The sequence below is a fragment of the Colletotrichum destructivum genome, chromosome 10 (genome assembly GCF_034447905.1).
Source record: "Colletotrichum destructivum chromosome 10, complete sequence".
Classification (NCBI taxonomy): Eukaryota; Fungi; Ascomycota; class Sordariomycetes; order Glomerellales; family Glomerellaceae; genus Colletotrichum; species Colletotrichum destructivum.
Window position 1 is genome coordinate 1,485,235 of NC_085905.1, and position 26,201 is coordinate 1,511,435.

The 26,201-nt window shown below is 55.4% G+C and overlaps 8 protein-coding genes across 8 annotated transcripts; 5 read left to right on the forward strand and 3 right to left on the reverse strand.

Moving 5' to 3' along the window:
* The first annotated feature begins 156 nt into the window (after positions 1-156).
* CDEST_14726 (Putative endonuclease/exonuclease/phosphatase) lies at positions 157-1,700 on the forward strand. Its single transcript, XM_062930882.1, has one exon. It carries the CDS (start codon positions 418-420, stop codon positions 1,318-1,320), a length of 903 nt encoding a protein of 300 aa, XP_062786933.1. The 5' UTR covers positions 157-417; the 3' UTR covers positions 1,321-1,700.
* Positions 1,701-5,967: 4,267 nt separating this feature from the next.
* CDEST_14727 (uncharacterized protein) lies at positions 5,968-8,938 on the forward strand. Its single transcript, XM_062930883.1, has one exon. It carries the CDS (start codon positions 6,204-6,206, stop codon positions 8,070-8,072), a length of 1,869 nt encoding a protein of 622 aa, XP_062786934.1. The 5' UTR covers positions 5,968-6,203; the 3' UTR covers positions 8,073-8,938.
* An 824-nt stretch (positions 8,939-9,762) lies between these two features.
* On the forward strand, positions 9,763-11,622 carry CDEST_14728 (uncharacterized protein). The gene has a single exon (XM_062930884.1). It carries the CDS (start codon positions 10,038-10,040, stop codon positions 11,244-11,246), a length of 1,209 nt encoding a protein of 402 aa, XP_062786935.1. The 5' UTR covers positions 9,763-10,037; the 3' UTR covers positions 11,247-11,622.
* A 220-nt stretch (positions 11,623-11,842) lies between these two features.
* CDEST_14729 (Putative carnosine N-methyltransferase) lies at positions 11,843-13,983 on the forward strand. Its single transcript, XM_062930885.1, has 2 exons — positions 11,843-12,386; positions 12,593-13,983. The coding sequence occupies exons 1-2, from the start codon at positions 12,295-12,297 to the stop codon at positions 13,734-13,736; spliced, it is 1,236 nt and encodes a 411-aa protein (XP_062786936.1). The 5' UTR covers positions 11,843-12,294; the 3' UTR covers positions 13,737-13,983.
* CDEST_14730 (Putative short-chain dehydrogenase/reductase SDR, NAD(P)-binding domain superfamily) lies at positions 13,920-15,245 on the reverse strand. Its single transcript, XM_062930886.1, has 2 exons — positions 14,870-15,245; positions 13,920-14,774 (listed from the first exon to the last, which is right to left on the reverse strand). The coding sequence occupies exons 1-2, from the start codon at positions 15,136-15,138 to the stop codon at positions 14,024-14,026; spliced, it is 1,020 nt and encodes a 339-aa protein (XP_062786937.1). The 5' UTR covers positions 15,139-15,245; the 3' UTR covers positions 13,920-14,023.
* A 169-nt stretch (positions 15,246-15,414) lies between these two features.
* Positions 15,415-18,513, reverse strand: CDEST_14731 (uncharacterized protein). Its single transcript, XM_062930887.1, has 10 exons — positions 17,969-18,513; positions 17,564-17,811; positions 17,343-17,519; positions 17,083-17,295; positions 16,938-17,030; positions 16,774-16,893; positions 16,581-16,718; positions 16,491-16,531; positions 16,283-16,443; positions 15,415-16,232 (listed from the first exon to the last, which is right to left on the reverse strand). Exons 2-10 carry the CDS (start codon positions 17,706-17,708, stop codon positions 15,905-15,907), a joined length of 1,416 nt encoding a protein of 471 aa, XP_062786938.1. The 5' UTR covers positions 17,709-17,811; positions 17,969-18,513; the 3' UTR covers positions 15,415-15,904.
* Positions 18,514-18,780: 267 nt separating this feature from the next.
* CDEST_14732 (uncharacterized protein) lies at positions 18,781-21,567 on the forward strand. The gene has a single exon (XM_062930888.1). The coding sequence runs from the start codon at positions 19,042-19,044 to the stop codon at positions 21,172-21,174; it is 2,133 nt and encodes a 710-aa protein (XP_062786939.1). The 5' UTR covers positions 18,781-19,041; the 3' UTR covers positions 21,175-21,567.
* Positions 21,568-23,496: 1,929 nt separating this feature from the next.
* On the reverse strand, positions 23,497-26,001 carry CDEST_14733 (Putative cytochrome P450). Its single transcript, XM_062930889.1, has 5 exons — positions 25,242-26,001; positions 25,062-25,187; positions 24,855-25,014; positions 24,199-24,804; positions 23,497-24,149 (listed from the first exon to the last, which is right to left on the reverse strand). The coding sequence occupies exons 1-5, from the start codon at positions 25,467-25,469 to the stop codon at positions 23,725-23,727; spliced, it is 1,545 nt and encodes a 514-aa protein (XP_062786940.1). The 5' UTR covers positions 25,470-26,001; the 3' UTR covers positions 23,497-23,724.
* Positions 26,002-26,201: the final 200 nt, after the last annotated feature.

Below are 26,201 nucleotides of genomic sequence, written 5' to 3' on the forward strand. Positions count from 1 at the left end.
CCAGGAAGAAGCGGGGTAAGCAACCACGGGCCAGAGGGAGCTTGGGCCACTTCTGGTTGCGTCAACTCCACTTTCCAATGTTTCTGGCACGTGACCCGCTCCACGGTCCGAGCAGGAGGATGGATGGCTGCCTACTCATTTCATCTCGAGCTTCAGCTCTGTTCCAACGTCAGAGAACCTTCAACGACAATCATTCCATCCCAGGAGGGCCTTCACCCGAATCCACCGCTTCTTTAATCTGTTTATTCTTACATTCCAATCAATCCGATCCATCTCTTATTCTGGTGCCTTTCAAACCGTTGGGTCTCGACAGCTAACGTGCATGGCCTGGCCCACCTTCAAGCTCCAGCAAAGCTTCTCTTGGTGGTATCCATCTATCCTGCAGTTCGACGGCTTGCTTTCGAACCCAGAGTCGCTATGCTTGTCAAGCTTGATTCTTCGACCACGGTAGCTAGTCCTTCCATGCTGCTTCGAATCGTCAGCCAAAACATCCGGTACGCCACAAATCATCCCACTCCTAAAGAAAAGCTGTGGAACGTTCGCGGTCCGAAACTCTGTAACCAGCTGGACTTTATCACGTCTGGCCATGGTTCAGCTTTCATATGTCTTCAAGAAGTCCTTTATTCGCAACTCGAAGACGTCCGGTCCTATCTCGGTCCTGAATGGGGTTACATTGGTGTCGGTCGCGACGATGGAAAGCGAAGTGGCGAGTTTTCCCCCGTGTTTTTCCAGATTGACCGTTGGGAGTGCGAGCGAAATCAGACATTATGGCTGAGCAAGACGCCACAAAAACCATCTAGGGGATGGGATGCAGCACTGAACCGCGTCGTCACTGTGGGAGAGTTTGTCGACAAGCAAACCGGCACGAGAGTGATTGTCATGAGCACACATTTTGATCACAAAGGAGTCGTGGCGCGAGAGGAAAGCGCCAAACTGATTCTCAACGTTGCTCGAGAGTGGAGCAAGGGCGCGAACGGCAAACCTCCTACCACCGTTTTGCTCGCGGGCGATTTCAACAGTACGCCCGCGGACAACGCATACAAAACAATGGTGGCACCCGAGTCAGGCATGGTCGATGTTTCAGCGCAGGTCCCCGAAGAAAAGAGGTATGGAAACGAGCTGACCTATACGTCCTTCGATGAGCCGAACGAAGAGCCACAAAGAATCGACTTTCTGTTCGTCAAGAACCCGAGCCCCGTCACTATCAGGACCTTTGGGGTGTTATCCAACAAATTCGACGATGATGTCTTCCTATCCGACCACAGGCCGGTCGTCGCCGACGTGGAGATTCCTGTCTTACGGGCAGTGAAGACCGATTGACCAGAACCCCACTTTCAGTCGTGGCTTGCTTCGTGCTTTGTTACGCAACGCACGCAACGCAAAACGGGCAACGCAGTTGAGGCAGACCTAGACCTGTTCGATGCTCCGGGACATGTAGCATGGCGTTGTCGTATCTTCGAAATGTGCTCGCCAGCATGCAGTACATGTGCACTTGGCTTTGTATTGAGCGAAACGTCTCGGGGCAGCGAATTGTGCCGAGCACAACTAAGACAACCAATCTCTAATGAGAATAATGTCCGGTATTAAAGTCAAATTTGAGCTTCCAAACTCAGCTGGAAGGCGCCGGCACACCGCCTGAGAAGACGGTCTCGGCGCGTCATCCCGAGTCTTGCCGTGAGCTGGCTTGTTTTTGTTCGCCTCAAGTCAAAGAAATGGATAGTTGCCAGGAGGCTGCGTCGAGGTTGGTCAATGTGGTGTGTTGGAAACCATTTGACGGTGGCGTCGAGGGATTATGCCCCAAGCGAAAAGGCGGTGTGGTTCTGGGATGGTGTCGAGCATGCGCTCCACAGCCAACAGCTGCCTGTCGATCCGTCCGCCCCAGCCTTCGAGAATGTTGGCATTCAGCCATTCTCGCTTTTGCAGCACCGTCTACTCCCGGCTCCATGCAGTTCAAGCTTGCAGGTTAGGGCCTCGGGCAAATCACGGCCTCTCAAGCACTCTTGTCTGTGCCCGAGACTGCTGAACAATGTAAGCATGGCGTGCATCAAGATCTGGGAATCTTGCCTTACACGAACATTTCAAGACGTCAGGATCGGATGCGTAGCCTCAAAATTGTGAGTTTTCAATCACTCACTGTGGATGGGCTGCCTGATCCAGCTCGCCGGTGACAGACAGAAAGGGATTACCACTACTTTGGAACATTGTTCAAGACTCTACTACTTTCACGCTGGCTCGCAAGGACAAATGTTTTCCGTGCACTAATAACAAGTCGAGGACCCCAGCAAGCGAGTTCATGCCTTGGGATGCGACAATGCCCCACACTTCGACGATGAAGGGACCAAAGCGACACTAGCTTCCTCGGTAAAGCCACGAGAGGCTCCGGGAGGACCTCAGATGAACCCCATTTCGGCATGTCCTCGCGCTAGAGGGAGTCTGAGCATGGCAGGCGATGGCCTCCGATACCACTGACTGGCTGGTGTGGGGGGGATTGCATTTTATGCAGCCGGAATGCGCAGTTGCGTACCACGCGAATGGAAAATGGTTTCAAGACCAATCAGACAGATACCAAGAGCAGATGTTTCTTCATGTCTCTGCTCGTCACGATACCGCAGATTCGGAGCAGCGCCACGGTACACCAACAACGCGTCCAGAAGTGTCCGCAGTACTCGAGAACATGAAGGGGATACCTAAATAGCCACTGGGCCTTCGAAATCGGGTCGACTCGCCAACGAAGGGTGATGTATCGGAGCCGAGACTTGCGGCGTTCGAAAGCACAAAAGGACAACCAAAAGGGTCGAGACAACGCTGCCGTGACAACAGGCCGTTTGGGGTCACCTGGAGATCAGTTTGTATGACTTATCGTAACGACCGAACGTAAATTTACCATTCATCCTCTCCGATGGGGCTTGCTTCTTGCACACAGCAATGCACAAGGCTTCCACGGCCTTGCCATCTGATGCACACATACGCGGACTCGGTACCTTCAACTCGGTAAGACGTTCTCTCGAAGGCAGGATCGTCGACAGGACGATATGCGGGGAGACAGATGAAATGTGGACCGCTACAGCAGTTCGGCAACGTGATGCCATCTTACATGGTCTCGTTCCCCATGTCACGGAGACCAACCCCCTGGCCGGACACACAAGCGGATGAATGGAAGGCTAGAGCAGCAACGGCTCAAGCGTGAGAAGGTGAGATGGAAACTGATGACTCTCATTGCCGTTCCGGGTCCGCCCTATAAGAAGAGCAAGCGGGCCTGGGCTGCAGCACTGTGCATTCCAGACCGAGTGGGTCGAGCCCATGATTGGGCTTTCCGGGGAACACATGTGTGTTGTGTTGGCGATGCTGAAGGAGCGATGTGGTGGTGCTCTCTGTGCTTTATGTGCAGTTTCTGCCTGCCAGTGGGAGGAAACCAGTCACTTGTCCAGGAAGACGCCGAGGGGGTCGTAACACCGGTTTCCTGATGGCTGAGTTTGATGCTCCTTTCTGCACAAGTGATGTCGGGTCGCGCAGCGCGGAGCTGCACAGTCGTTCGATCCTGGTCGCCACGATGTCGATGTACCGAGTTGTATGAGTCTTGTCCCCCCTTCTTCTTCTCTTCTCCGACGCGCTCACCAACCTCCCAATCAAGGTCCAATTTTCTGCGCTCACTCACTAAATAAAAACTGCATTCAGAAAGGCCGGCAAACGATTTGTCTGTCCTGTTGATACCCAAGAGCCAAGCCAAGCACATGGTTGGGCAGGAAACCAACCAAAGAGAAGACGCAAATCCGGCCGGTAAGGGCGCAAGACATCAGACACAGCGATCCGTCATCGTCGAGTGACACACCCGAACCCCCCGTGTCTGGCTCGACCCTGGAGGTGGATCTCCCGCACATGGGAGAGAATCTCCCAACCATATTCCGGCAGCCCAAGGGAACCCCATCTATCTCGTTCAGACAACCCCAACGAAGTGTTTTCTTCTTTTTTTCTCGGGGGCTCCGGGGGGGTTGGTCGACGTGCGATTTGTTGCATTCGGGATTCCAGTCCAGGAAGACCACACACGAAAAAGCAGAGACCAGCAGAGTACTGCGCGAGGCCCAAAACAGTAGAATAAATTTTGTGCCATGGACGACAAGCAGAGAGCGAGTGTCCGGCATGGCACCACAACAGCGCACAAGGACGTCAGCGCCATCGGCATACCCATGGCCAGTGCCGTCAAGGCATTTCCCACCAGACGGCCCATAGGCTGACTGACTGGTTGATGGCAGCTGGTGGGTGTCACGAAGAATGGACACACCCTGGTCGATAAAGGCTACCTATGGCCTGGCAGCGGTTAGCCTGGCAGCAGGGAATCCGTTGCAACGGTCGCGGGCGGGAAGAAACGAAGGACAAGCTTCTCCACAGTTGGGCCTGAGTGCTTCTGGCTCTTTGACTCGAAGCAGCGGCGATTTTCAACCGGCGCCAACACAAGCACAACCGAAACCAGGGGCCGCCCAGTTCAGTTCCCAACTTTGCGGTCAATCGCCGACAAGTCAAAATCTGTGCCCAAGGGAAGGGAATCCATCCCGAGTTGGCGCGCAGGGTGCTGCGGACGAACGACAGCCAACGGAAGGTCTGCTGAAGTCTGAAGGAAGCAAAGATAAATCATGAGCTGGACCTTGGACCGGCTCTTGGTCGGTCCAGCCGAGCAATTCCTTGCTGCCACGCGGTGGAGATTGAAGCTACGGTTTTGGCTCTTGTTTGATTCTGGGGACAGTCCCTTTCTCGGGACCCAGGGCATCCTGAACATCTCATATTTGTCCATCTTACCCGCACCGGCAATTTCTGTGTCCTTGACCCGTCTTGGAGTAATTTGATTCAGTCTGGCGTTGTCAAGTGATAAGACTATGCTTGCCTATCCAGAAGCACTCTCTTGACGTGTCTATCCCGAGACTGTATGGCATTCGACTCTAACCTTGAGGCCTCGTTAAGCCTGTGTTGTCAGTCTCCCTCTCCTCTACACCTACACACACATTCAACATTGCAGGCCTGGACTCTCCGTCTCGGACTCTTCGTCCCGCAAAGCACAGTCCGTCCCATGGCTCTCGTCCCCCTCAGATAGCCCAGGGCTCTTCGCAATCGACCAGCGCTGGCCGGCCATTGGAGTGACACTGGACGGGCGGCAGAGCACCCCCCGGGCAACGAGACGACATCATCCGCTGTCAGGTTCTTTTCTGCTGCGGCCACGCCCCTCCACCGCCCATCATCACCCTGTCTTGCCACCACTCAGGGCAGTTGACTGCACTACCTACCTAAGCACAGTACGTAGTTAGTTGGCTAAGCTGCGTATCCGTAGCCTGACCCCACGATTGGCTTTCTGTACTCTGTACAGAGTACTGCTGCTGGGGAGATGGATGTGATAAAATTGGTCGGCTGCGCACACGCCTCTCCCCCCGTCTCGCTTTCCCTCCCTCGCTCCGGACTCTTCCCGTCGCAGCGCAAGCCGCAGGAATTACCTCTCTCTCTCCCTATCTCTTCCTGTGCGTACGCATATGTGTGTGTGTGTACAGCAAAGCAACGCAGAGAGCAGAGTAAATAAGACGCCGCCCTCGTCCACACCCGCCACGGCCGCTGTCCCTCCCTCCCTCTGTCTGTTTAGATATCATTAAACCAAGTTCTACCATCCACAAACAGAAAATCATAAATTCTCTCCCCTCCTCCCTCCCCCAGCAACTCTCATCCCCCCACCACATAATTATTCGTCCGACAAGCAGCGGACAACCAGCATCGCATCACACCCGGCGGCATCAACAGGACCGTACAGGGTACATCTCCTACGCAGCGTGCCTAGCGTCTAACCCTCATCTCCCTCCTCCCACGCACCAAATTCCACAACGCACCCCCCTCCCCCCTCATCCCGGTCCACGTCCATGTCCACATCCATATCCACAAATACGGACCCTCCCTCCATCAGGTAGTTAGTGGTCGCATCCCCTTCCGCAGCTCCACCCATCGTTCTCGCCCGCCCTTCATACAAAAAAGTTGCCTACTCCCACCGCATCCACTCTTTCTACCTGCTCATCACAACCTTCGACTGCTTGCTGCGAACCCACGATTGCCCGCCTCCGTCGAGGCAATTTCGCCTCCATTCACCAGTCGCTCGACTACCGAGCCATCGTTGCCTATTTCGCAGCAATAGTCCGCCTACCTGCTATTTCCGACCTCCAATACCCGCTTCCGCCATGGCCCGCGAACACATCGCCCACGTAGAAGACTATGATGAGGAGGCCGGTGCTGTCGTCCAGGGCAGCGGACAATACGCCCGCTCCATCGCCCCAGGAAGCCCAGGCAAGACGAAGGCCAACAGCAAGTCCCGCAGAGAAAAGACCACGAAGAGGCCTTCCGCCTCCCCACCACACGCCCTGACCGACTCGGACGACACTATTCACCCCGTCGTGTCAGACAAGAGAGACAGGGACAGGGACAGGGAAAGAGAAAGGGAAAGACGCACTGAAGAGAGGGACGCCGCTGCCGCCGCCGCAGCAGATAAGGAGGCCCGTCGAGAGGAGAAGCGCCGTCAGCAGAAGAAAGAACAAGAGAGGGCTGCGCGCCACGCCGATCGCGAACGTGTCGAACGGGAGCGTGAGCAGCGTGACCGAGCCGCCCCCAAAAAGACTCCGGTGCGTCCGTCGGCGAGGCCCGGCAAGACGGCGCCTGTCGTCCATACCCAACAGGCGGACCAGTATAGAAGGCCACGATTCGAAGATGACGCCTCGCAGTACGGCATTCAACCGGCCCAGGGCCCGCGCCCTAGGGCCATGTCGAACCGCCCAAGCAGCTACTACGGCCCAGGCTCCCGACCTCCAACCTCCAACAAGCAATGGCACGCCGCTCAGGCCATCTCGCCTTTCGCCCCGGCCCCCAACTCCTCACCCTTCGCGCCCTCTCCTCACGCCCCCCTTCATGCTTCTCAGCATGCTTCGTCGCCTTTCGCCCCGGCTCCGATGCCGCTTCCTATGGCCGGGCAATCGCCTTTCGCGCCCGACATGCCGTATGCCCCGCCAGCCTGGGGTCCAGGGGCTCCGTACCCAATGCAGCCACCGCCTCCGCTAACACCGACTGACTACTTCCCACCGACCACTCCCATGGCCAGCAGCCCCCAGCATTCCAACCTGGCTCGGCGCTTCCAGCAGAGGCCTTCGTCCGCCATGGGACACCGAACCATGTCTTCGTCGTCTCTTGACTACGATGACTATGGGCCGACTTACGAACAAGAGAACATAGTTATGCCTCAGTCGCTGAAGATCCGAGACGTGGAGGATCGCAAATTGATGCCGCCGCCTCCACAGCGCTCGAGGACTACGGTACCGCCGCGGCAGGCACTTCGTCCGCCACCTCCCCAGCGGCAAATTGCGTCTCGTGACTACGAGTCCGACGACTATGATGGTGGCGAGTCCATGTACCAGGAGATTGTCCCCCAAGGATACGAATATGAAGACGGCGTGGTCTCTCGACCTCGTTCGCATCGTCGGGGCTCCAGCACCTATAGTCGCGATGGCTATCAGATCGAGCCCGCTCCTGCCCCGCGCAGTAGCCGACGGCATTCGTACATGGCCGGAGGCGAGAGCGGCAGCTTCTCGCAATCCAAGTACGATTCTGCTACGGCCGCCGCTGTCGCCTACCAGAACGGCGTGAGCGGCGCTGCGGTGCCTCTGACCGCTGCTGCTCTGTCCAAAGCTGAGAAGAAGAGCAAGAGCAGCAGGTCCAGTGGGAGCAGCGGGAGCCGTGATGAGAGCGACTACCGGCGCAGCGCCACCACGCGAACCACCCGGTCATCCACCGGCGACGGCGAGGACATCACCATCAAAGTCACCGGCCACGCCGTCCTCAGGGTCGGAAATGCTGAAATACAGTGTCAGGATGGTGGCGAAATTAACATTAGCCAATCAGGACGCCTCGGTGGGAGTGACAGGGCTAGCACCATCTACTCTGACGACCGTCGGAGCCGCATGGAGCGACTACCAATCCGTGCCCGATCACCGAGCCAGTCCGATTCTTACAGTCGCAGCCATGTCGACAGCTACGAATACCCGAGAATTCCGTTCACCTAACGGAGCGTAACGATGATGACGAGTTGACGAAGCGACACATTTATTTCCTATTCACATTTTCAACGGATTTCCATTAGAGCGAGCATTTTCCTTCTCCTTGTTTCTTTTTCTGAACTTGGGCTCAGATTTACAGACAGATGTATCGATATCATTGGCTTCTTGTTTCTTTCTCTGCTTCTGCACCTGCTTCAGGTCGACTTTCTGGAAGCGGAAAAGTTTATACCCGGGGCGGAGGCTATCGCAAGCTCTGCTCTTTTTTGCCATTTTCTCTGCATTTCTATACCATTGTCAGAATGATTTATGTACATGCGGGCTGTAGTTTCCGCGGAGGAGGACGACGTGCTGAGATTGTATGGCCGGACACGAAGTTGGGATTTTGTTATCTGGGCGGGCATGGCATAGGCGAAGGATAAAGGTGTCTTGATTGTTTGCACTGGTGATTGATGGATGCCGTGCTCCGGCGACGATCCTCCGGCCCCCTCCCTTGTGCGGCAAAGCTTGTGTCGTATTTTTAGCAAGACATCCGCGTTGGGGAACAACTTGATAGACAACCTGTTTCGTCAATCCGGGAGGTTCGCACTTCTAGTGCCCTTGGGAAAGGACGGCACTTGGAAATTGTTATGGACAAGTACTGGGTTTCGTTTGTTCACTTCTGCTTGGAGGTCTATTTGGCAAGATATCATTGGGATGGGCTCGGCCCCCCTAAGCCATCATCATTTTGGGGAGTAACCAGGGTGGTTACTGGAAAAAGAGGAATGGGATGGACACGGTGTTAGGAAGCGGATGACTTGCCGTCTTTCGCGGCAAGGACAGATACCCCTACTTAGCATGGCTGAGCCATATAGATCGCAATGAACAATAATGTTGGGACGGCAACCGCGCGTAATCGGCCGATTATTTCGTGATGGCAGTCTATTTGGCACGTCCGTGTTCACAAGACGAAACTGCCTCGCGAGTCAACAGAGGCAGATATGGTCTGCTTTTTCCTTGGAGCTTCCAAGAGTTGGCGCTGTTGTTATGACACAAGCTTGAAACGGGTAGGAGGTTTGCGGAGAGTTGACTCGTTAGTTGGTCAGGCCCAGAAGCGGGCCAACTTTGGAATACTCAAAGATACCTACCTATCTAGCTATCATCCAGGTACGGTACCTAGGCTAAGAGTTTCCATTGGCCAAAAATGGGATGCGACGCCAACGGGTGTGATGGAGTGTGGACGGACGGCGGGCGGCATTCCGTTGGAACCGCTGGTTCTGTGCGGGTGAACGGGATCCACCACCGCCCGTACGTTGTGTCCGTTTCCATGGGATGGTTCCCGACGAGACGAAGAAACGCAATAATGGGTGAGCAAAGGGCTCTGTGATTGGGCAGAAACGGTTGCCGTGCCACCGATGTGCCTGTTTACTTTCGACGTCATCTATCTAAAGGCTGGGAGGACAGGGACACGACAGACGGGAAATGAACAGCACAGCCAAGGCTGCATCAACACAGCGAATCAGATCAGAAACGGGGGTTCACTGATCTGGAAATCCGATTTCAGGTCCATGGGGGAAGAGAAAAGAAGAAGGCCCCCCCCCCGGGTTCAAGTACAGCAGGGAAGCCACAGGCGTTACCCCCCCACCAACCACCTCACTTCCAGATCGTGCGCATCCTCCCAGCCACGCGATTTCTGCTTTCCGGTTTCTATAGGAACAACCCCGTCTGCCGTCACACAGCTGGCCAGGCAACTCTCTCTTTTTCTCTCTATCTCCCTTTCCTCCCATCTGCATCCAGCCCCAATCACTACCACACTACCCATAATTTGACGACGGTGGATTGCAAAGTGTATTCGCATTCCATCGACAGCATCCATCCACCTGCATCCTGTCTCATTCTCGATCATCGCAGGGTCCTGCAAGTATCGTCACCTACGCACCGAGAAGCATCGCAGATTGCTCAGACTTTACTTGAAGTCGGCTACACACCCCCACCATGGCTCCGGCCGTAGTCATCGGTCTGGCGAACCAAGCCCGCTCGTTCATCTCAAGCAGACGACTCTCGAGCCTCCCGGAAACAGCAGACATCACGGCCCGGTCATTTGACCCTTCTGTCGGACCCCTCGCCGCTCGATTCCTCCTGCTCGCCCGCGACAGCAACGGCTACAAGGAGGATCCTCACATCGGCACCACTGACCCCCAGAACATCAACAACACAGCCGTCTTCGTCATCATTGGCCTAATCGGCGCCGCCTTTGTCATCACGGGCATATGGTTCTTCTTCTGGGCGAAGAATGGCGGCTTCTACTTCAAGGAGAATGACTGGGACGAATACAAGTCGACAGTCCTGCGCCGCCGAGGGCCCAACGGGACACTGCTGTCCGGTGCGACACCTACGACGCAGCTGGGTGGCGGCAGCGTATACAAAGACTATGACGACAACACCACCAGCATCTCGGGAACCACTCTGTCGGGCATCACGGCCGGGGCAAGTGATATTGTCGCCCGCGAGAAGCGCGAGCGGAAGCGCGAGAAGAGGCGCAAGGAGAAGGAGGCTCGGCACAAGGAGAAGCGCTCGGCCCACAAGAACTACGATGAGACGGGCGTTTTGATCGACGAAGAGGCGGAACGCGAAGCCAAGAAGCACCTGCGATCGTATCGGCACGAGAAGCCCGCCCGTGTCGGTGGTCTCAACAAGGAATCCGAGGCGTCAGAGTGGGACGGCTCCACCAACCCGACCGAGTCGTCTGTCTCGACCAACCTGCTCTCGGCGCGTGAAACTACGCCGACGTCGACTCCGCCCAAGAGCAAGACGGGCGGCATCCGCAAGGTGTACAGTACGGCAGACCGCAATGAGGAGCGCGAGCGCCAGCGCATCCGCGCCGAGGCTAAGAAGCTCCAAGAGAAGGGCCGCGCAGCGGGGAGCTCGAGACGTGACTTTAGCTTCCAGCGCTCGAGCACGGTGGCCGAGGATCAGAACACGCGCGGCTACGCCCTGCCGCCGCCGCGGGAGGAGCCTGAGCCGAGCATGCCCGGCAGCTGGGCAGAGAGCGATATCACGAGTGCGGTAGAGAGCGATATGGGTCATAAGTCTTATCACCACGTCATCCCCGGTTTGAGCAGCCAAAGTGCCGTCAGCAGCGACTACGCGGACGAAAGACGTAAGAGGAGAAAAGAGGGATACCGCCGCACCCGTGACCATTGAGTGCAGTGATGGATGAGCGATGAGTAATGGACTGACGGAAGCGTGAGCGAGGCAGGATATCAGGTTTGAATAACCTGGGGGTATTAAGAAGAGAGAAAACGGACACGAACAGAGGATGAATCGTGATGGGCGAAGTATTTGGCAAATCTCTGGCGTTGGGTTGGGGATGCGGAACGTTTTTTCCAGCTAGTATGAATATGGACTTTGCGGGATACGCAGACTAGCAATGCTATCATGTAGATTGACGATGGCCGGCAGCAAATTAGCATGCATCCATCCATCCACAGAGGGTTCTCTTATCGGCTTGTGTTTGGTCATGGTGGACATGGTTGATAAGTCGGTACAGATACATGTGAATGAAAATAATGTATTAACTACCTACCTGGAGGTGGGTAGTTAAATCTGGGATAAAGACTCGGAGTTGACTGCCAAATGGCATTTTTCAGTGAACCTTATCATTGAGAGTTGATTATTCAGCCAACCTTTCGACGCGCTGCAGCGTTCCAGCCCCGCGCTCAGGGGTTCAACAACCCCGCCGCTGTCGGGAGGCAGCAAGCTTCTTTTTTTTTTCCTTTTTTTTTTTCCCTCTCTGTGGCGGGGGAGGAGGTGGGGAGATTGCTTCCCTCGAGCGTTTACTTCCTCGCAGAAATTCCATTTCAACTGGGTACTCACAGGCTGTGTTTGAGAATTCTCTATTTAGCAGACACACCGCGGGGAGGCCAGCAGCTCCTTTCCAGTTCCCAGTTCATTCTCCTTCGCCGACTAGCCTCACTGCGGATCCTCTCAATCGACGCATTTGGTGGGGTTACTGCATTGTCCCTCGTCGAGCTCTCTCACACTCATTCACCTATTCACTCACTGACTCACTCACTTACTCACTCAGCCGAACCCCGACCACACCGAAAACTCGGAACCTGGAAAGGTTGTTGGGTGTAGCAAACAACTCAGACTGGGCTCGCTCACACGGTCACTCCCCTTCCCCCCGACGCCAAATTCCCGGTAGAGGGTTTGCGGGAGGCCGGACGACGCACAGCGCACGACGGAAACGATGGCGGACGACGAGCAATGGAGCGGAATGGAGAACACGATTGAGGACCCGGAAGAGACGAGGGTTATATTCTCCGCGCTGGACTCTTTCCTGTGAGTTTTATTTTCTTGCTCAAACTCTCCTTTCATTTCTCTTCGCCCTCTTTATATGTGCAGGCAAGTGAAAGGGGTGAATTACACGCGCGGCACCGTTCTGCACCCTTATCCCCTCCTCCGCCCAACACCAGTGGGACTATGTACCTGCATTCTCAACACAACCTGCCATCTCACAAGACCACCTCACTGACACGCTCTCCCAGTCAATATGCAAAGGTGGCGCACTTCAATGTAACCCACCTGCGCCGGCAGTCCTTCTATGCCCTGCCCCAGGCGCACTGGCAGATGCTTGCTGCGGCCCCATTCAACTTCCTCGACACCCTTGAGCGCACTGACGACGCCATCGAATCCAACGCTGAGCTCGCCCGTGCCATCGCCCATAACGGCCTGCGCTCCTTTCACCTTGTTCCCGAGGGCTCGACGGAAGAGCCGCAAATGCCTGCCGCCTGGGCCGGCGTCGCGAAGCACAACGACACCGACAAGGCCCGTAGCACCCTTCGCCAGTTCTACCGCGACTGGTCCGCCGAGGGTTCCGAGGAGCGGCGCGTGTGCTACAGTCCCGTTCTTGACGCCGTTGACCTAGAGCGTAAGACCCGTTCACCTACACCCTCGACATCCAGCGAACCACTCAAGGTTCTCGTCCCAGGCGCGGGCCTCGGACGCCTCGTATTTGAGCTCTGCCGCGCGGGCCACGACGCCGAAGGCAATGAGATATCCTATCATCAGCTCCTCGCCTCCTCCTACATCCTCAACTGCACAAAGGCCGCGGGTCAGCACAACATTTACCCCTGGGTGCACTCCTTCTCCAACCATCGCACCCGGACAAATCACCTCCGCAGCTGCGCCGTGCCGGACATCCACCCAGCGACGCAACTCGCCGCCGCAGGTCCCTCCGTAGGGTCTATGTCCATGTGCGCCGCCGACTTCCTGTGCCTGTACGCCGACGACGACCACGAAGCCGCCTATGATGCCGTCGCCACCGTCTTCTTTCTCGACACAGCGCCCAACCTCGTGCGGTATCTGGAGACAATCCTGCACTGCCTGCGTCCGGGCGGCGTGCTCATCAACTTTGGCCCGCTGCTGTGGCATTTCGAGAACAACGCGCCCGGGAACCACGGCCGCGACACGGACGGTGACGGCGAGCACGACCACAACAACTCGTCGGGCATCGCGGACCCGGGCAGCTTCGAGCTCAGTGACGACGAGGTCATGGCGCTGGTGGAGCGGGTCGGGTTCGTGGTGGAGAGGCGCGAGACGGGCATCAAGGCGCCATATATCCATGACCCGGAGAGTATGCTGCACACGACCTACCGTGCGAGCTTCTGGGTGGCGAGGAAGCCTCTGTAGATTTCACCACGTCAGACCGTGCTTTCCGCCCACTGCTTTTTAATACGTAACTCTGAGAGACAGAGAGAGAGAAAGAGAGAGAGAAGGAAGATGGGGGTCCCACACAAAGTCATGGTATGAAAAAGAACTTGGCTTGATGAAAATTAGGCCACTGGCGCAGGCATGGATGGCATCAGCGCGAAAATTACATTTTTATTTATTTTATTTTTGGTTTTACAAACACCTCGCATCCTATATCCATCCTACCTAGGTGTATGCAACCATAGGCAGGTATACGTAGATGAAGCCTACAACTTGGAAGGCACGTTGAGCTCACCACGCTGCCACAACGACCCGCCATCGATCGCGATAACCTCGCCGTTCACGTGCGACCCTGCGCGGCTGGCAAGGTACACAACAGCACCCGCGATGTCCTCGGGTCGGCCTAGGCGGCCCATGGGGTTCCCCTTGCCGATCTTGTCGGCGCCGCCGCCGATCTCGAGCAGGCCGTTGGACATCTTGCTCGGGAAGAAGCCCGGGGCGATGGAGTTGACCGTGATGTGCCTCGGCGCCAGTTCGAGCGCAAGGTTTCTGCCGAGGTGGATGACGGCGGCCTTGCTGGCGCTGTAGCCGTAGGTGCCCTGTTTGCCCAGCGTGCCGATGCCTAGGCCGGCGACCGAGGCGGTGATGATGACGCGCGCGGGATCGTCGGCGCCGGCGGCTTTCTCGAGCAGCGGTGTGAAGAGGCGGATGGTGTTGAAGACGCCCTTAACGTTGAGATCCATGACCTTGGCGAATGCGGCGTCCGGGTGGGTGTCGAAGGCCTCGCCCCAAGTGGCGCCGGCGTTGGCGAACAGCACGTCGACGCGGTCCGTGTGCTTCTTCACCTCGGCGACGAGGTGCTCGACGCCCTTGATATCGGCAGCGTCAGCAGGGACGGGGATGGCGACGGCGCCGGGTGCCAGGTTCGGAAGGGCGTTGAGAGCCTTGCAGGCCTCTTGGCAGGCGGCGCCCTTGCGGGAGGAAATGAACACCTTAGAGGCGCCGGCTTGGAGGAAGCTGCGAGTCGAACCCGGTTAGCCCAAAGGAGAAGGAGAGGAAATCACGGCTGTATTGGCTTGTGGGAAGGGATATCTTATTAGATGGGGACGTACGCGGAGGCGGCGTGCAGGCCGAGGCCGCGCGAGCCACCGGTCACGACGGCGACCTTGCCCTTGAGGGAGAAGAGGGACGGGAAGTCTTTGAGCTGTGCTTCGGCCATTTTGTCCGAGTCCGTAATGTCAATTGGAAGAAGGGAGATGGATCCTTTTCGGAAAGTATTTGTGAGAAGAACGGAATACAAGATATAAAGGGGCCACGAGGTATTGGAAATCCACTGTTGGGTTCCCCAGAGTTCTGGTTGCTCAGAGGAACCACCCCCCATCCCAGTCGGTGACGTTTGCGGGGGAGAAGATACCGAGCCTCGGCTGTTCCCTTGCTCCAGGTTCCAGATTCCACACCGACCCACACCGCCGGGAGGGAAAACGTGGGGTTGCGCACCTGTAGGGAATCAGGGTGACTATATGCACAGCATTTTGACGCCAGATGTGCAATTTCTTCTCTTCAAACATTCTACACAAATTGTATGCAAGGTACCGATCGATGGCTGATGCCAGCATTCTGGAGCCAAGCCGCACGACGCGGCGGCACAGGCAGGCCTGTCACATCTCTCGCCTGCCGACGGCAAAGTGTTTGGTAGACGATTTCAGATGTGGAAGACATAATCAGATGGAGCTGAGATTCGCGCTCGTGCTAATGAGATAAAGAGTTCACGCGGATAGTAGGAAATCCCGCCACTACAATCTGCCTTATGGCCTGTTCCCATGCCCTTCACTGTTGTTGCGACGTGCATTCAGTGCTGCTAACTCAACGTGGACAAACCAGCCAGTGTGAGGTGATAGAAACCTTTGGCGTGATACAGGCCCGCCGTGTCAAAATACTTCGAAATACAATTTGAAGAAAAGGAAGAAGAATAAGACAAAATAAATTAAAAAAAGGTGGGGGTTGGCCGATATGGCGGCATAATAGACCATCGTTTAACTGTGGTAAATGAGCATGCTTGTATGCATTTCTTAACGTATATAGTCGTGAACCGTGTGTACGAGTGTCATGACGGGGGGCTCAAAAGCGTTCGCGGACAGGCCGTCTGCTCATCTCCTTGATCTCCTGTGCGAGTGCGTTTTGCTCTCCCAGCATGCGTCGACAGCACCTGCAAAATCGTCCATCCGCTCGGGGCTGATGTAACCGATGAAGAAGACCTTGACATTGTGTTCAATGGTCACAAGCTTCGAATAATTGACGCGAGAAGCCTTATCGAGCTTCTCCCCTTCGACGGTGAGCTTGGCTCGCACGGCCGGGAATCCAAGCTCTGGCTCGTTTGGTAGAAGACGATGAGGCTTGTTGTGATAGACCATACCATGCTTGTGAGGTTTCACGCCCTTCTTCTTACAGGCCTTGCCCTGGTACGTAAGGATTGGTCTGGCACGTTTAGTGGAAGTTTGTCCAAAACCATGTCTGATGCTACCCACACGCAAGTGCAATGACCATCGTCATTGGCAACGACGACGAAGCGTCGGAACCCGACGAAAAGGGACCCGCCAAATCGATCTTGGACCGGCTGTCTGTCGGATATGGTCGGCGTTCCTCCGAGACTGGAGCCTGAAGGCTCGCACCACAAAACTTTGAAAATCTAGTAAAATTAGCCAGCATACTTGCAATCCCAGTCAAGCTACCAACCGATCCGGGGCGAAACTTGTGCGACGGTTCAACAACGTATCCTATGCGTGATTAGCAAGGGCAACATCCGCGTCTGAAGAGGTGACTCACGTGGGTCCAAATCCTCATTGGTCCCGAATGTGCCACTGATGTGCGACGTGGTATGAGAGGACGGGGCATAAAACGGCTCAGGGGATCTCCGGGCTGTTGGTGTCCGCGTTCCATCATCTTCAGCATCTGCAAATGCTCCTGCTACCATTAGTCATTGTAGGAGTGGCTTCTGGGGAGTTTGGTCTTGTCTCACCGTAGGCTGGCTCTGTAGACGATCCGCCTTGGATCTGTTTCCCATATGACTCCGTCAGGGCTTCTTGTAAGATGCTGCCCTGGTCGTAGTCGTCTACGTCTGTTGCCCCATATCCAGAACCTGCTGATGTTAATTCAGCCTGTGCAAAAACAAAAGAAACTAACCTCGACTGTGGGAGGCTGTAGCTGGATCAAGTGTTGACATGTATCCCTCGGGTTCGTGATACAAGCCTTCCGTGCTATTCTGGGGAGGGAGGACTATCGGTGTGTATGTCAGTTAATTGTCATTGGTGTGTGGAGATGTCCATACAGTCTTCATCATGGTGCGCAGTCGGGGCTATTGCATAATCCGAGGGCGTCTCTTGCTCGGCACCCCAGAAGGGGTCCAACGGTGGAGCTGGCTCCTCAGGTGGGTTGTCTTCCCCATCATGCGGCTGAGGCTCGTACGATGGCTCCTTGCCCTTTCTCGACCGACTCGAATTGCCGTACGATGCAGTCGAAGTTGGGTACATATAAGACTGATCTGCAGCCTGTGAGCTAAAGCAACTGTGGTGTCGTCGATCTGCTCACCAACAACTTCCTCCCCTTGTAGCGCATAGCTGTAATCGCCGTCGTTCGCGGAAGGCGAGGTTGAGAGGTTGTCGAGGCCGTTGGTGAGTTCCTCTACATTCGGCTGCTCGCGTGGGATCGCTTGGACATGCTGCTGTGGAGCAGCTTGTGTTTCCTGCCAGTGGTACTCCGGCTCGCCTGTCTTGGTCAGCGGTGTATCAACTCATGATTTCATGACTTACCATTATTCGTGCGATACGTGTAGTAATTCTGGTGCTCGTCTGACCAAGTCCAAGGCGACCACACGCTGCTTCCTCCACCTCCGCCGCTGCCACCGCTACCACCACCACTCTTGGACTTGTTTTTACTGGACCTACTTGACTTCATAATGGCATCGTGTGTCGTCGTCAACTGATAAACTCTGGATGCGGATGCCGATCATGAGTGGTCCACCGCGCAGAGCCTGCCGGGTTCGGAACGGAGACAATGTCTTGATGGCAGCATCAGCTTGAGCCGCAAAAGAAAGAGACAAGAGACAAACGAAGCTCGAAAGGTAAGCCAGGTCTCCTAGGCCTCGGGGGCACAACAGGATAAATGGAATCCCCGCCCAATTGGCTGAAGCAGCTGTACGGTAACGCGTGACGTACCTTGCGAGATGTTACTGGCGCAAGGCGACAGTTCTCTACGGAAGGGGTGGTATGAGCTTCAAAGCGCCTGCATCGCCTTGCAGGATACCTCAATCCGGGGCCCGAGTGAGTACGTGAGCTAGGAGGTCGGTCCCAAGCTGAGGGAGTGAGAGGAAGAAGGTCGGGAAACGGGATACAAGAGACGAGAGACGGGACGGAGACGACGAGAAGAGGGTGTGGCACGGCACGGCAGCCTTTTCTTCCCGGCTCTACCCTTTCAAGGTTGATAAGAACCTCTGATTATCCATTTGGTATTCCACTCCCGCGTGGAGCAGCATGTGGCAGAATAACAACCGCGAGATGGTGCTCTTCTGCGAGGTGGTCTCACAGGTGAGGGGGGGCCCCGGTCTTCGTCCCTTTGCTGTTTAGAGTGCAACCCAAGCCGCGCCCCATCTCTGCTGTATGAAGGCCCGAAGAGGGTTTTGCTGGCTGGGGCGGTTGGCTCGCGTGTTTGATGGAGTTTCTGTACCGGTACAAGCGATTAGAAAAAGGACAACGGAATCAGGCTGCGGCTTTCGTCGAGTTGCGTTCTGGTGTGGCACGTCTTCCCACCAGTAATGACGAAGAGTCACCGTGACCCCGCGCTGTCCGTGTCCACCTGCCAGTGGACCATAGGCACCTCTCTCCCCGGGAGCTCGAGCTCATTAGCTGAGCTGCTAACACATTAGGATTAGTGCCGGGATGGTCACAAAGCTCCTGATCTGTCTCCACACGGGATGAAAATGGGTCCTGGTATCAAAAAGTGGAGACGGTATCTCTCTCAACGGCCTCACGCCTCAGTCTGCAACCACCCTTACGCTCACACGTTTTGCTGCTGCTGCTACTACTGGCATGCAACCGTAATTAGCACCATCGCCATGTGGTGGTGACTGGGACGAGCCGCGTTGACCACGCCCACACAGCTCTCAAGCTGTCGCTTCACTCCTGAAGTCGAATCCACGCACATCCACGACAACTTCTCCTTTCTCGAATCCATCAAAACACAGCAAGCGATGGCACAGTATCACGACTTGTACGCACCATAGACTCTCTCCATGTCTACGATCGACTGCTCCGACCGACGGGGCTTCACCTCGAGCTCATCCAACGATGGCTTGTGGATCGAACACGAGACGCCCTCCGAAGCAAAGTCGACCGATAGTACTCGTTTCAGTCGCGTCCGGCTTCCGTCACCACCTCCTCCGCCAGCATCTTTGCGGCCGGACGTGGCCTCTCTTGATGCCCCTATAGCCTGTTTGCCTACGCAAGCAGAACCCGATACATCTCGTCGTCCTTGTGCAGCCTTTCAGGCATCGGGGCCGACAACTCCGCGTCCTTCGTCTCACGAAACTCGACACAGGGCACCCAACCATTTTCCTCCTCCTCCTCCTCCTCCGCCGCGGTCGCGGCCTCCCGGGGTTCGATCGCCCTCGTATACCACGTTTCTACATCCACCGCCGCTGTCCCTGCTGCCGCCGCCTCCCTCCGGAGCTCGACCATCCCCGTATACCACGTCTTTACATCCTCCACCACCCCCTCCACCGCCGCCGCTCCTGGACATGGGCCTTAAGGGTAAAAGACTGGCGAACATCCCGGTTTTAAGGAGTCTGTCCCCGTCCATGTCGCCATCCTCGGGGTCTTGGAATCATGAGTACACTAGCTCAGATTCCGAAACTAGCTCCATGGAGGCCGACTACCTTGAACACCAAAACAGGACCACGTTTCCACCCCTTTTGCCCAGTGCGCAAGGGCGGGCGCTCGAGAGGAAACAAATGACTGACTCGATCACAAACAAAGTCTCGCGTCTCGAAAACTCCCGGGTGTCCGTTCCTAGCCTTGTTGCCTCCGATGCATCGTCAGCAGCATCAGTAGCGTCGATGGAGGATGATGGTGTGCAGGGGCTGTGGGTTCAGATGAAAGAGCGCCGCCAGCGTCTGAACTCGCTCAAGCAGGACATGGCCACCAAACGTAAGGCTCTCCAGGAGCTGCGTCGCAGGAAAGACGAAGCCGACAACACGTTCATGAAAACGCTCCGCCCTATCCTTGTCAGGGACCGGCGGGGTCTAACGGGAGCGTCCGACGAACTGCTGGACGAACGCTTTGCGGAGATGCAGTCACTTCGTACAGAGTATCACTGGCTTGAGTCTGGGTATGAGGGACACGAGTTCGCGCTAGATGAAGAAGAAGTCGAACTCATCAATATTGAGACGAGATTCTTCAGTCTCTTGGCTGCTGGGAACAGAAGGAACATCCGCTCGTCCATTCGTAGGGACGATTCTGAGGATGACGAAGCGGAGGATTCGGCAGATTTGCCATATGAACTGAGGGGCATCTCCCGTCATGGTCCAACTGACGATGCCCATCCACTCTGGGAAGACCTAGTGTCCGCGGTTGGGGATTTGAGCAACGCCAAAGAAGAGTACGAAGACCTCCTCCTATACCACAATCAATATGCCTACAGTATGGACGTCAAAAAATATGCTGGGTTGACGCCTAGCGCAGAAGAGGTCGAGTTTATGGACGAGTTTCCGGAAGAGGAGCGCGAGAAGCGGGAATCTGTCGATCGCCTAACGGAGGAGGTGGGCAGACTGAAGGAAGTTTGCAAGCGTAAGGGGGCAATGAAAAAGCATCCGTCCTTCAAAATCGCGTATGCTCTCGACCCAAACATTGGAGAGGATTTGTCACTAGACAGCCTCCCTCCACAGTCGGGGTCTCTCGCACATTGGCAGTTCCCAGAGCTTCTATCCCATCCAGACCACGTTCTCCGAGCAGAGCCCTCGACAGCTGTGGATGAGTTGAAACGCGCTGCGAAACTTCCCGCCGACAACCCGGTGAGGAAGGCGCAGCTGTACGCGGCCCAAAAGGAGTACAGCATCTCGAGGCTAGTCAGCGAGTTCAAGGAGGAGGATAAATCCGACTTCATCACCAGGTGGCTTCTGCACCAGCTGCGGACGTCACCGCTTGCAGTCAAGCTCCTATACTCGACATTCGTCCAAACGATTCGGTTAAGGATTGTGAACCTACAGCGTTGGCAGCAAGATGTGCTCTTCCACTGGTGGAGAGACGGTGCTGTCAAGCCGCCCGACTACTTCTTTGGCCCGCTCACAGGAAGTGGTAGAGTATGGCATGGGCATGAAGCTCTTCCGGAGCGTAACACACAGCTTTCGTCACAGAAAGTAGCAACGTAAGAGTGGTCTAGCGGTAACCGGCAGGTATGCGAGGATGCGAGCCGGTCGACGGCGATCTGTTGAGTTCTCATCAACGAGTGCGTCCTCCTCGGTCACATTTATGCGCAGCGTAGAGATCGATTCGTTCTTTGTGCGCCTCGGGCACAGAACGACACGAGGATGCCAATCAGTCCAGTCATGTCTGGATTGATACGATGGATTTGTTTTGCTTGGGCGGCTTTTTGATACCCAGTGTTTTCCTGCTATAGTCGTTGTGTATGAATAAATGTGTAGGCTTCTTTCTCGGCGGGCTTATGGGTTTCGCCATTGGACTATATCGGATAGGCAAGGCTCCCGGTTGTTTGGGAAATACATATAGGGGATGTTGCCTTTGTCTGAAAATAACGTGCACTTGCCGGGTCTGGTGGCAATGAGCCATTGAGTTTGCAGCATGAGCCAGCCCGCCCCATCCATAATAATGTTGACTACACGATAGTCACCCATCACTTCCGCTAGCGCGCGGGAGCGGAATCTCCGCACACGCCGGGACGAGCCATGGCAAGGACAGGCTGCGAATTCGTAAATCTGACAGACGATGTACCTGGTACATGAGCGCTATCTCGCGAAGGGACGGCATTCTGCTTTGGGTCAGGGGGTGCGGAGCCTACCGACGTGGAGGGACAAGACGTGCATGTGACCGTCTCCCCTCGCGCATCGGATGGTGGTGTAAAGCATGCACTCATCAGATGGGCGAGGGGCGTCCCACTGCGATTGTTGCCATGAACGCGACAGCACCATCGCGGGGGCAAGAGAGGAGAAGAGGGGCGATGACGAGAATGCCGCCGAGTGCGTGAGGGGGCTTGGCGGTCATCTGTGGCGGCCCTCTCGAGCTCCTTTCGATGTCAGTTCAGCAAACAGTGTCCAACCAGAGATTCTTTGGTAAAACACCGATGACGGTTTGAAGCATACAAGAAGGCTTCTTTGCAGTGGAATTGGAAACGGGAGTTTCGGGGATGGTCAGTCAGGCTGGATAGAGAGCGATTGGGAATGGTAGTTGTGATGGTTGCAAAGCTTGCAGCCCTGTGTCCCCCACCCCCCTTCGGATGGTGACGAATCAGGTGCGCGTCTACAGAGCGGAAAGGGTCAAATCCCAATTTCACAGTTCATGAAGGGGGCTTTGAGAATCCCAATGTTTCTGTGATGACATTTTGCGCGTATGGCTGCGGCGTGTTTGGTCATGGTTGGATGAGGGGGGAGGGGAGCACGGATGGGACAGGTTCATAGCCTGCCTCTAGAGATGACGATGGCTACCTTGGATGCGCGCTGCTGTCGGCTTGGCGGGTGTGGTCGGGGTCTAGGTAGGCACACTGTCCCGTTTTACGAGATGTGCTGCTCGGCTCGCTTTGTTGGGAGGAAGTCCGACTCTGAAAGGTCTCCTCTCTTGGGTCTTGTTCTGTTCTTGACCAAACGGTGGTGATGGCCAGTGCAAGTCATATCCCTAGATGGGTACACGCCGCTGCGTCGAAGACCAAACCAACAACCCTTCTGCGGACGAACCGAGTTGATGAATGGACCCGCCTATCTACATTACAGTGTAGGCTTGGCCTTACCTTTCGTTACCTTCTCTCTTTACCTCTATTTCGATTCCGGGTTCTAATTCCCGGGTCGGTCGGCGGGCGCGAGAAAGAGGGACCCCTGTAGGCGGATGGCGGGGAGGCGCTTGAACTCGGCGTGTCTTCGTGAATGCAAGGTCAGAGAGTGTGTGTGCTTGGATGTCAGGCTAATGTAAGTAGGTATGTAAGTAAGTATTTGTACATCAAAGCGCAACAATGGGGGGGAGAAAGAAAGACCAAATGATCGAATGACTGACTGACTGATGAAGTATCAATGAAGTTGCCGTAGGTAGAATGGAATTATGAGATGGAACTTTCAACAAAAAGAATCCCGGACAGGAATTGCCTCGTGGCGGAATCGAACCGCCGATCTTCTCATGCCACTAGGATACTAGTGAGACGCTATACCACTTAGCCAACAAGGCTTGTTAATTGTTGAATGCAGCTGCCTCAAGTGACATTATATTTACATCCGCTAAAAGCCGGAACAGCCTACAGCATCGCTGACTCCCTTACAGACTTGTATCACGAAGAAAGAGCATCTCGGTATTTTTTCCTTCAGAAGCTATTCTCATCGGTTCAATCGTGTGACCTCACCTAGGTAGTTAGTTGGATACGCTTGCAATAATGACTGTGAACCCCGTGCGGCCAAAGGCAATTAATTCCTGGCCATAAGGGAATCCGTCTACCGCTAAAGACAAAATGTATAAATAGTTATGCTTTTGTGGCTGTACAATGTACGGTGGTATATCCTCCAGTGGTATATTTTCATGGGCCATCAATCAGCCTCTAAGGAGCCTGTGCAAGACGCTAGAGCTCCAGGCCTCGCTTCTAGGAAGATGTGCATGTCGTTTGTGTACACGGGATAATTGTCCGTATGGCCCATGCTTGTTTGATTGCCGGCACTCGGTTTTGTGTTTCCTTTATATTGGCTGTAGCCCTTTCCACATCGTAGGACTCACGCTGCCACCGTCCGCCTCCGGAACAAGACCTCCGCGTTCGGGTCGGGCGACTTACTCATCACCATGACTGTCGGCTTCGGCCGCGTCTCCCCGTCTTTGAGCTTTATGTCGTAGTTAAGTAGGAAATATGCCAAGACCAGCTTGATCTCGTTCCCTGCAAAGAAGCGGCCCGGGCAGGCGTGCTTGCCAGCGCCAAAGTTCATGTTCGTGTCGCTAATGCTAGTAAATTGCCACCGGTTGACGTCCTCGTCGGACTTATGTCGCAGTTTGTAAAAGCGCAGCGCGTCGAACGTGTCGGGATCCTCGAAGTATCGCTCGTCGTGCGAAATGCCCGCCTGTGGAGCTAGCACCTTGGTGCCTCGGGGCAGGTGCGTGCCGTCAGAGAGGTCAATGGGTTTGACAACCTTGCGAATGAACGATGCTGAGGGGTGTTAGTCGGTGATGTGGCGCATGCCGCGATTTCAACTCACTGATGTTTCCGGCCAGGCGCTGGGTCTCCTTCATGAAGCTGTCCAACTTCTTCAGCTTGGCCATGCTCTCTTTCCTCGCCCAGCCGTGCTCGACCTCGAGGACTTGGTGCGCCTCTTCCCGCAGAATTTCCTGTGCCTCCGGGTAAGCTGCGAGGTCGTAAATGCAGTCGGTGACCAGGTTGTTGGTCGTATGGATCGAAGCAGCCGCTAGTATGAGCTGCAGGTGTGCCTGGGACCTGACGTCCCTCTTCTCATCTTCTGGCAGGGCTTCGACGAGCCATTGGATCAGGTCGTCCGGTGACTTTTCGTAACTCGGCATCTCCAGGTCTCGCAGCCTCTCCTCGATGATTGGCTTCAGCATTACGCTGGCCTTATCGACGTCCCTGCGAATCTGTCGCAGTTCCGAAACCCCATATTGTGCGACGGGCCGGGCCCATTCGGGGAAGAGCTGCATTTTTACGACAGCCACGAAGACATGGATGGCGAAGTTGATGCTGATGTCCATCCATTGCTCCTGGCGGTTGATGTTGGACCCTACGAAAGCTCGGCCACTGATCCGTGCGATGGCTCGAAGCGCAAAAGGCTGGAACTTAACCGGCGTCCAGTCTAGTGTTGTCAGTAGTGAGAGGCGAATAAAGTCCCGACAAATGACTTACCCTTGCACTCGGGAAACTCTGTGGCCACGACATACTCGAGCTCGCCCTTGAGCTGAGGCACGAGCCGCGCCAGATTCTGTGACAGCTTGCACCTCACGAGCGTCGATAGCAGGTCGGCGTGGTTGCCCAGAGTGAAGTTGGTATATCTGCTCAACATGGCCTGGACAGTCAGTACGGCGGATGGATGGTATGAAACTCGGCGCATACCTCATCTACGGCCTCGGTCGCGCTGAGGACCTCTTCCGGCAGGCTTCTGAGTTCGCCGATTAGTCTCGCGGGCACCAGCACTTGCAGCCCCTCAGTTGCCTTGATTTGATAGACCGTGTCGCGGAACTGGAACTGGTATTAGAAGCTCGACCACAACAGACCTCGGTTGCACCGACTTACCTTGTTATAGCTGTCGCGAATTAACGTCTCTGCATCGAACATCCACTTTGTCTTAGCGGCCTTATAGAAAGGCATCTCGGGTAATTTCTTCTTCCTGGACTGGAGTAGCCAGGCTACCACAAGTATCGTGCTTATGGCGACATAGTAGTTGATGTGCTTGCCCCCGGGCACCACCCGAGGAAGGTTGAGATCCACTGCCATGGATGACATAGTTGATGTCTGGTTCATTGGAAACGTGAGCGAAGCTTTAAAGCGCCGCAAGTTTGGGTAGGTGAGGAGGAGGAGCGGTCTTCGAGATGGGTTTCAAAGGATATTAGACTGGCTCCAAGTAGGCGAAAGCAGTGGCAGATGCCGAATCTGAGTGGCGCCGTTCTCGCAAGGCAGAAAGAGTCGTCCGCTGAAGAAGGCTTCCCGAGGCGTGAAGGGAAGTATGACGACTTAGGTATGTCTGCAAGGCATTGGCCATTAGGATGAACAGATTACCAGGCAGGCGCGGCACAGAGTCGACAAGAGTCAAAACTCAAAAGAACGAGTGACGAAAGTCGAATGATGTGCGCTTCCCGTTCTTGTCTTCTTCTCGTCAATTCGTCATCCGGCGCGCAGTTGGTGTCAGCTTTCAGTAGAACGTTGCGAGCCCCGGACCCGGAGAAGAAACAAGACGGCAAATGAGCAAGATGACGGGTTGGTAAAACGATAGAAAGGAGAAGCAAGGTCGAGTGAAAATGGAAACAGAAAGAGAGGAAGGGGACAGGTGAAATCGGAAATGGATGCTAGGCGCGCATCGCAGCGAGCAGCACGCGCGCGCGAACGCACACACCAGAAACACGGACGGCATGCAACACAGGCAGAACAGACAAAGCAGGCAGGGCTGTCCCGCTTCCCTCCCGGCAACGGGGCGGCCAAGAGACAACACAAGCAACCCTGACCTCGAGAGCCTTTCTTGCTTCTTCCTTCTCGAGG

Bases quoted from the DNA above. Each gene is read 5' to 3' on its own strand.
- CDEST_14726 (XM_062930882.1), top strand. From the start codon at position 418: ATGCTTGTCAAGCTTGATTCTTCGACCACGGTAGCTAGTCCTTCCATG.
- CDEST_14727 (XM_062930883.1), top strand. From the start codon at position 6,204: ATGGCCCGCGAACACATCGCCCACGTAGAAGACTATGATGAGGAGGCC.
- CDEST_14728 (XM_062930884.1), top strand. From the start codon at position 10,038: ATGGCTCCGGCCGTAGTCATCGGTCTGGCGAACCAAGCCCGCTCGTTC.
- CDEST_14729 (XM_062930885.1), top strand. From the start codon at position 12,295: ATGGCGGACGACGAGCAATGGAGCGGAATGGAGAACACGATTGAGGAC. The intron at 12,387-12,592 runs GTGAGTTTTATT...ACGCTCTCCCAG, and splicing joins TCCGCGCTGGACTCTTTCCT to TCAATATGCAAAGGTGGCGC.
- CDEST_14730 (XM_062930886.1), bottom strand. From the start codon at position 15,138: ATGGGGGGTGGTTCCTCTGAGCAACCAGAACTCTGGGGAACCCAACAG. The intron at 14,775-14,869 runs GTACGTCCCCAT...TTCGACTCGCAG, and splicing joins GGCCTGCACGCCGCCTCCGC to CTTCCTCCAAGCCGGCGCCT.
- CDEST_14731 (XM_062930887.1), bottom strand. From the start codon at position 17,708: ATGAAGTCAAGTAGGTCCAGTAAAAACAAGTCCAAGAGTGGTGGTGGT. The intron at 17,296-17,342 runs GTGAGCAGATCG...CACAGGCTGCAG, and splicing joins ACAAGGGGAGGAAGTTGTTG to ATCAGTCTTATATGTACCCA. The intron at 16,444-16,490 runs GTTGGTAGCTTG...TAATTTTACTAG, and splicing joins ACAAGTTTCGCCCCGGATCG to ATTTTCAAAGTTTTGTGGTG.
- CDEST_14732 (XM_062930888.1), top strand. From the start codon at position 19,042: ATGTCTACGATCGACTGCTCCGACCGACGGGGCTTCACCTCGAGCTCA.
- CDEST_14733 (XM_062930889.1), bottom strand. From the start codon at position 25,469: ATGAACCAGACATCAACTATGTCATCCATGGCAGTGGATCTCAACCTT. The intron at 25,188-25,241 runs GTAAGTCGGTGC...TACCAGTTCCAG, and splicing joins TTCGCGACAGCTATAACAAG to TTCCGCGACACGGTCTATCA. The intron at 24,150-24,198 runs GTGAGTTGAAAT...AACACCCCTCAG, and splicing joins GCGCCTGGCCGGAAACATCA to CATCGTTCATTCGCAAGGTT.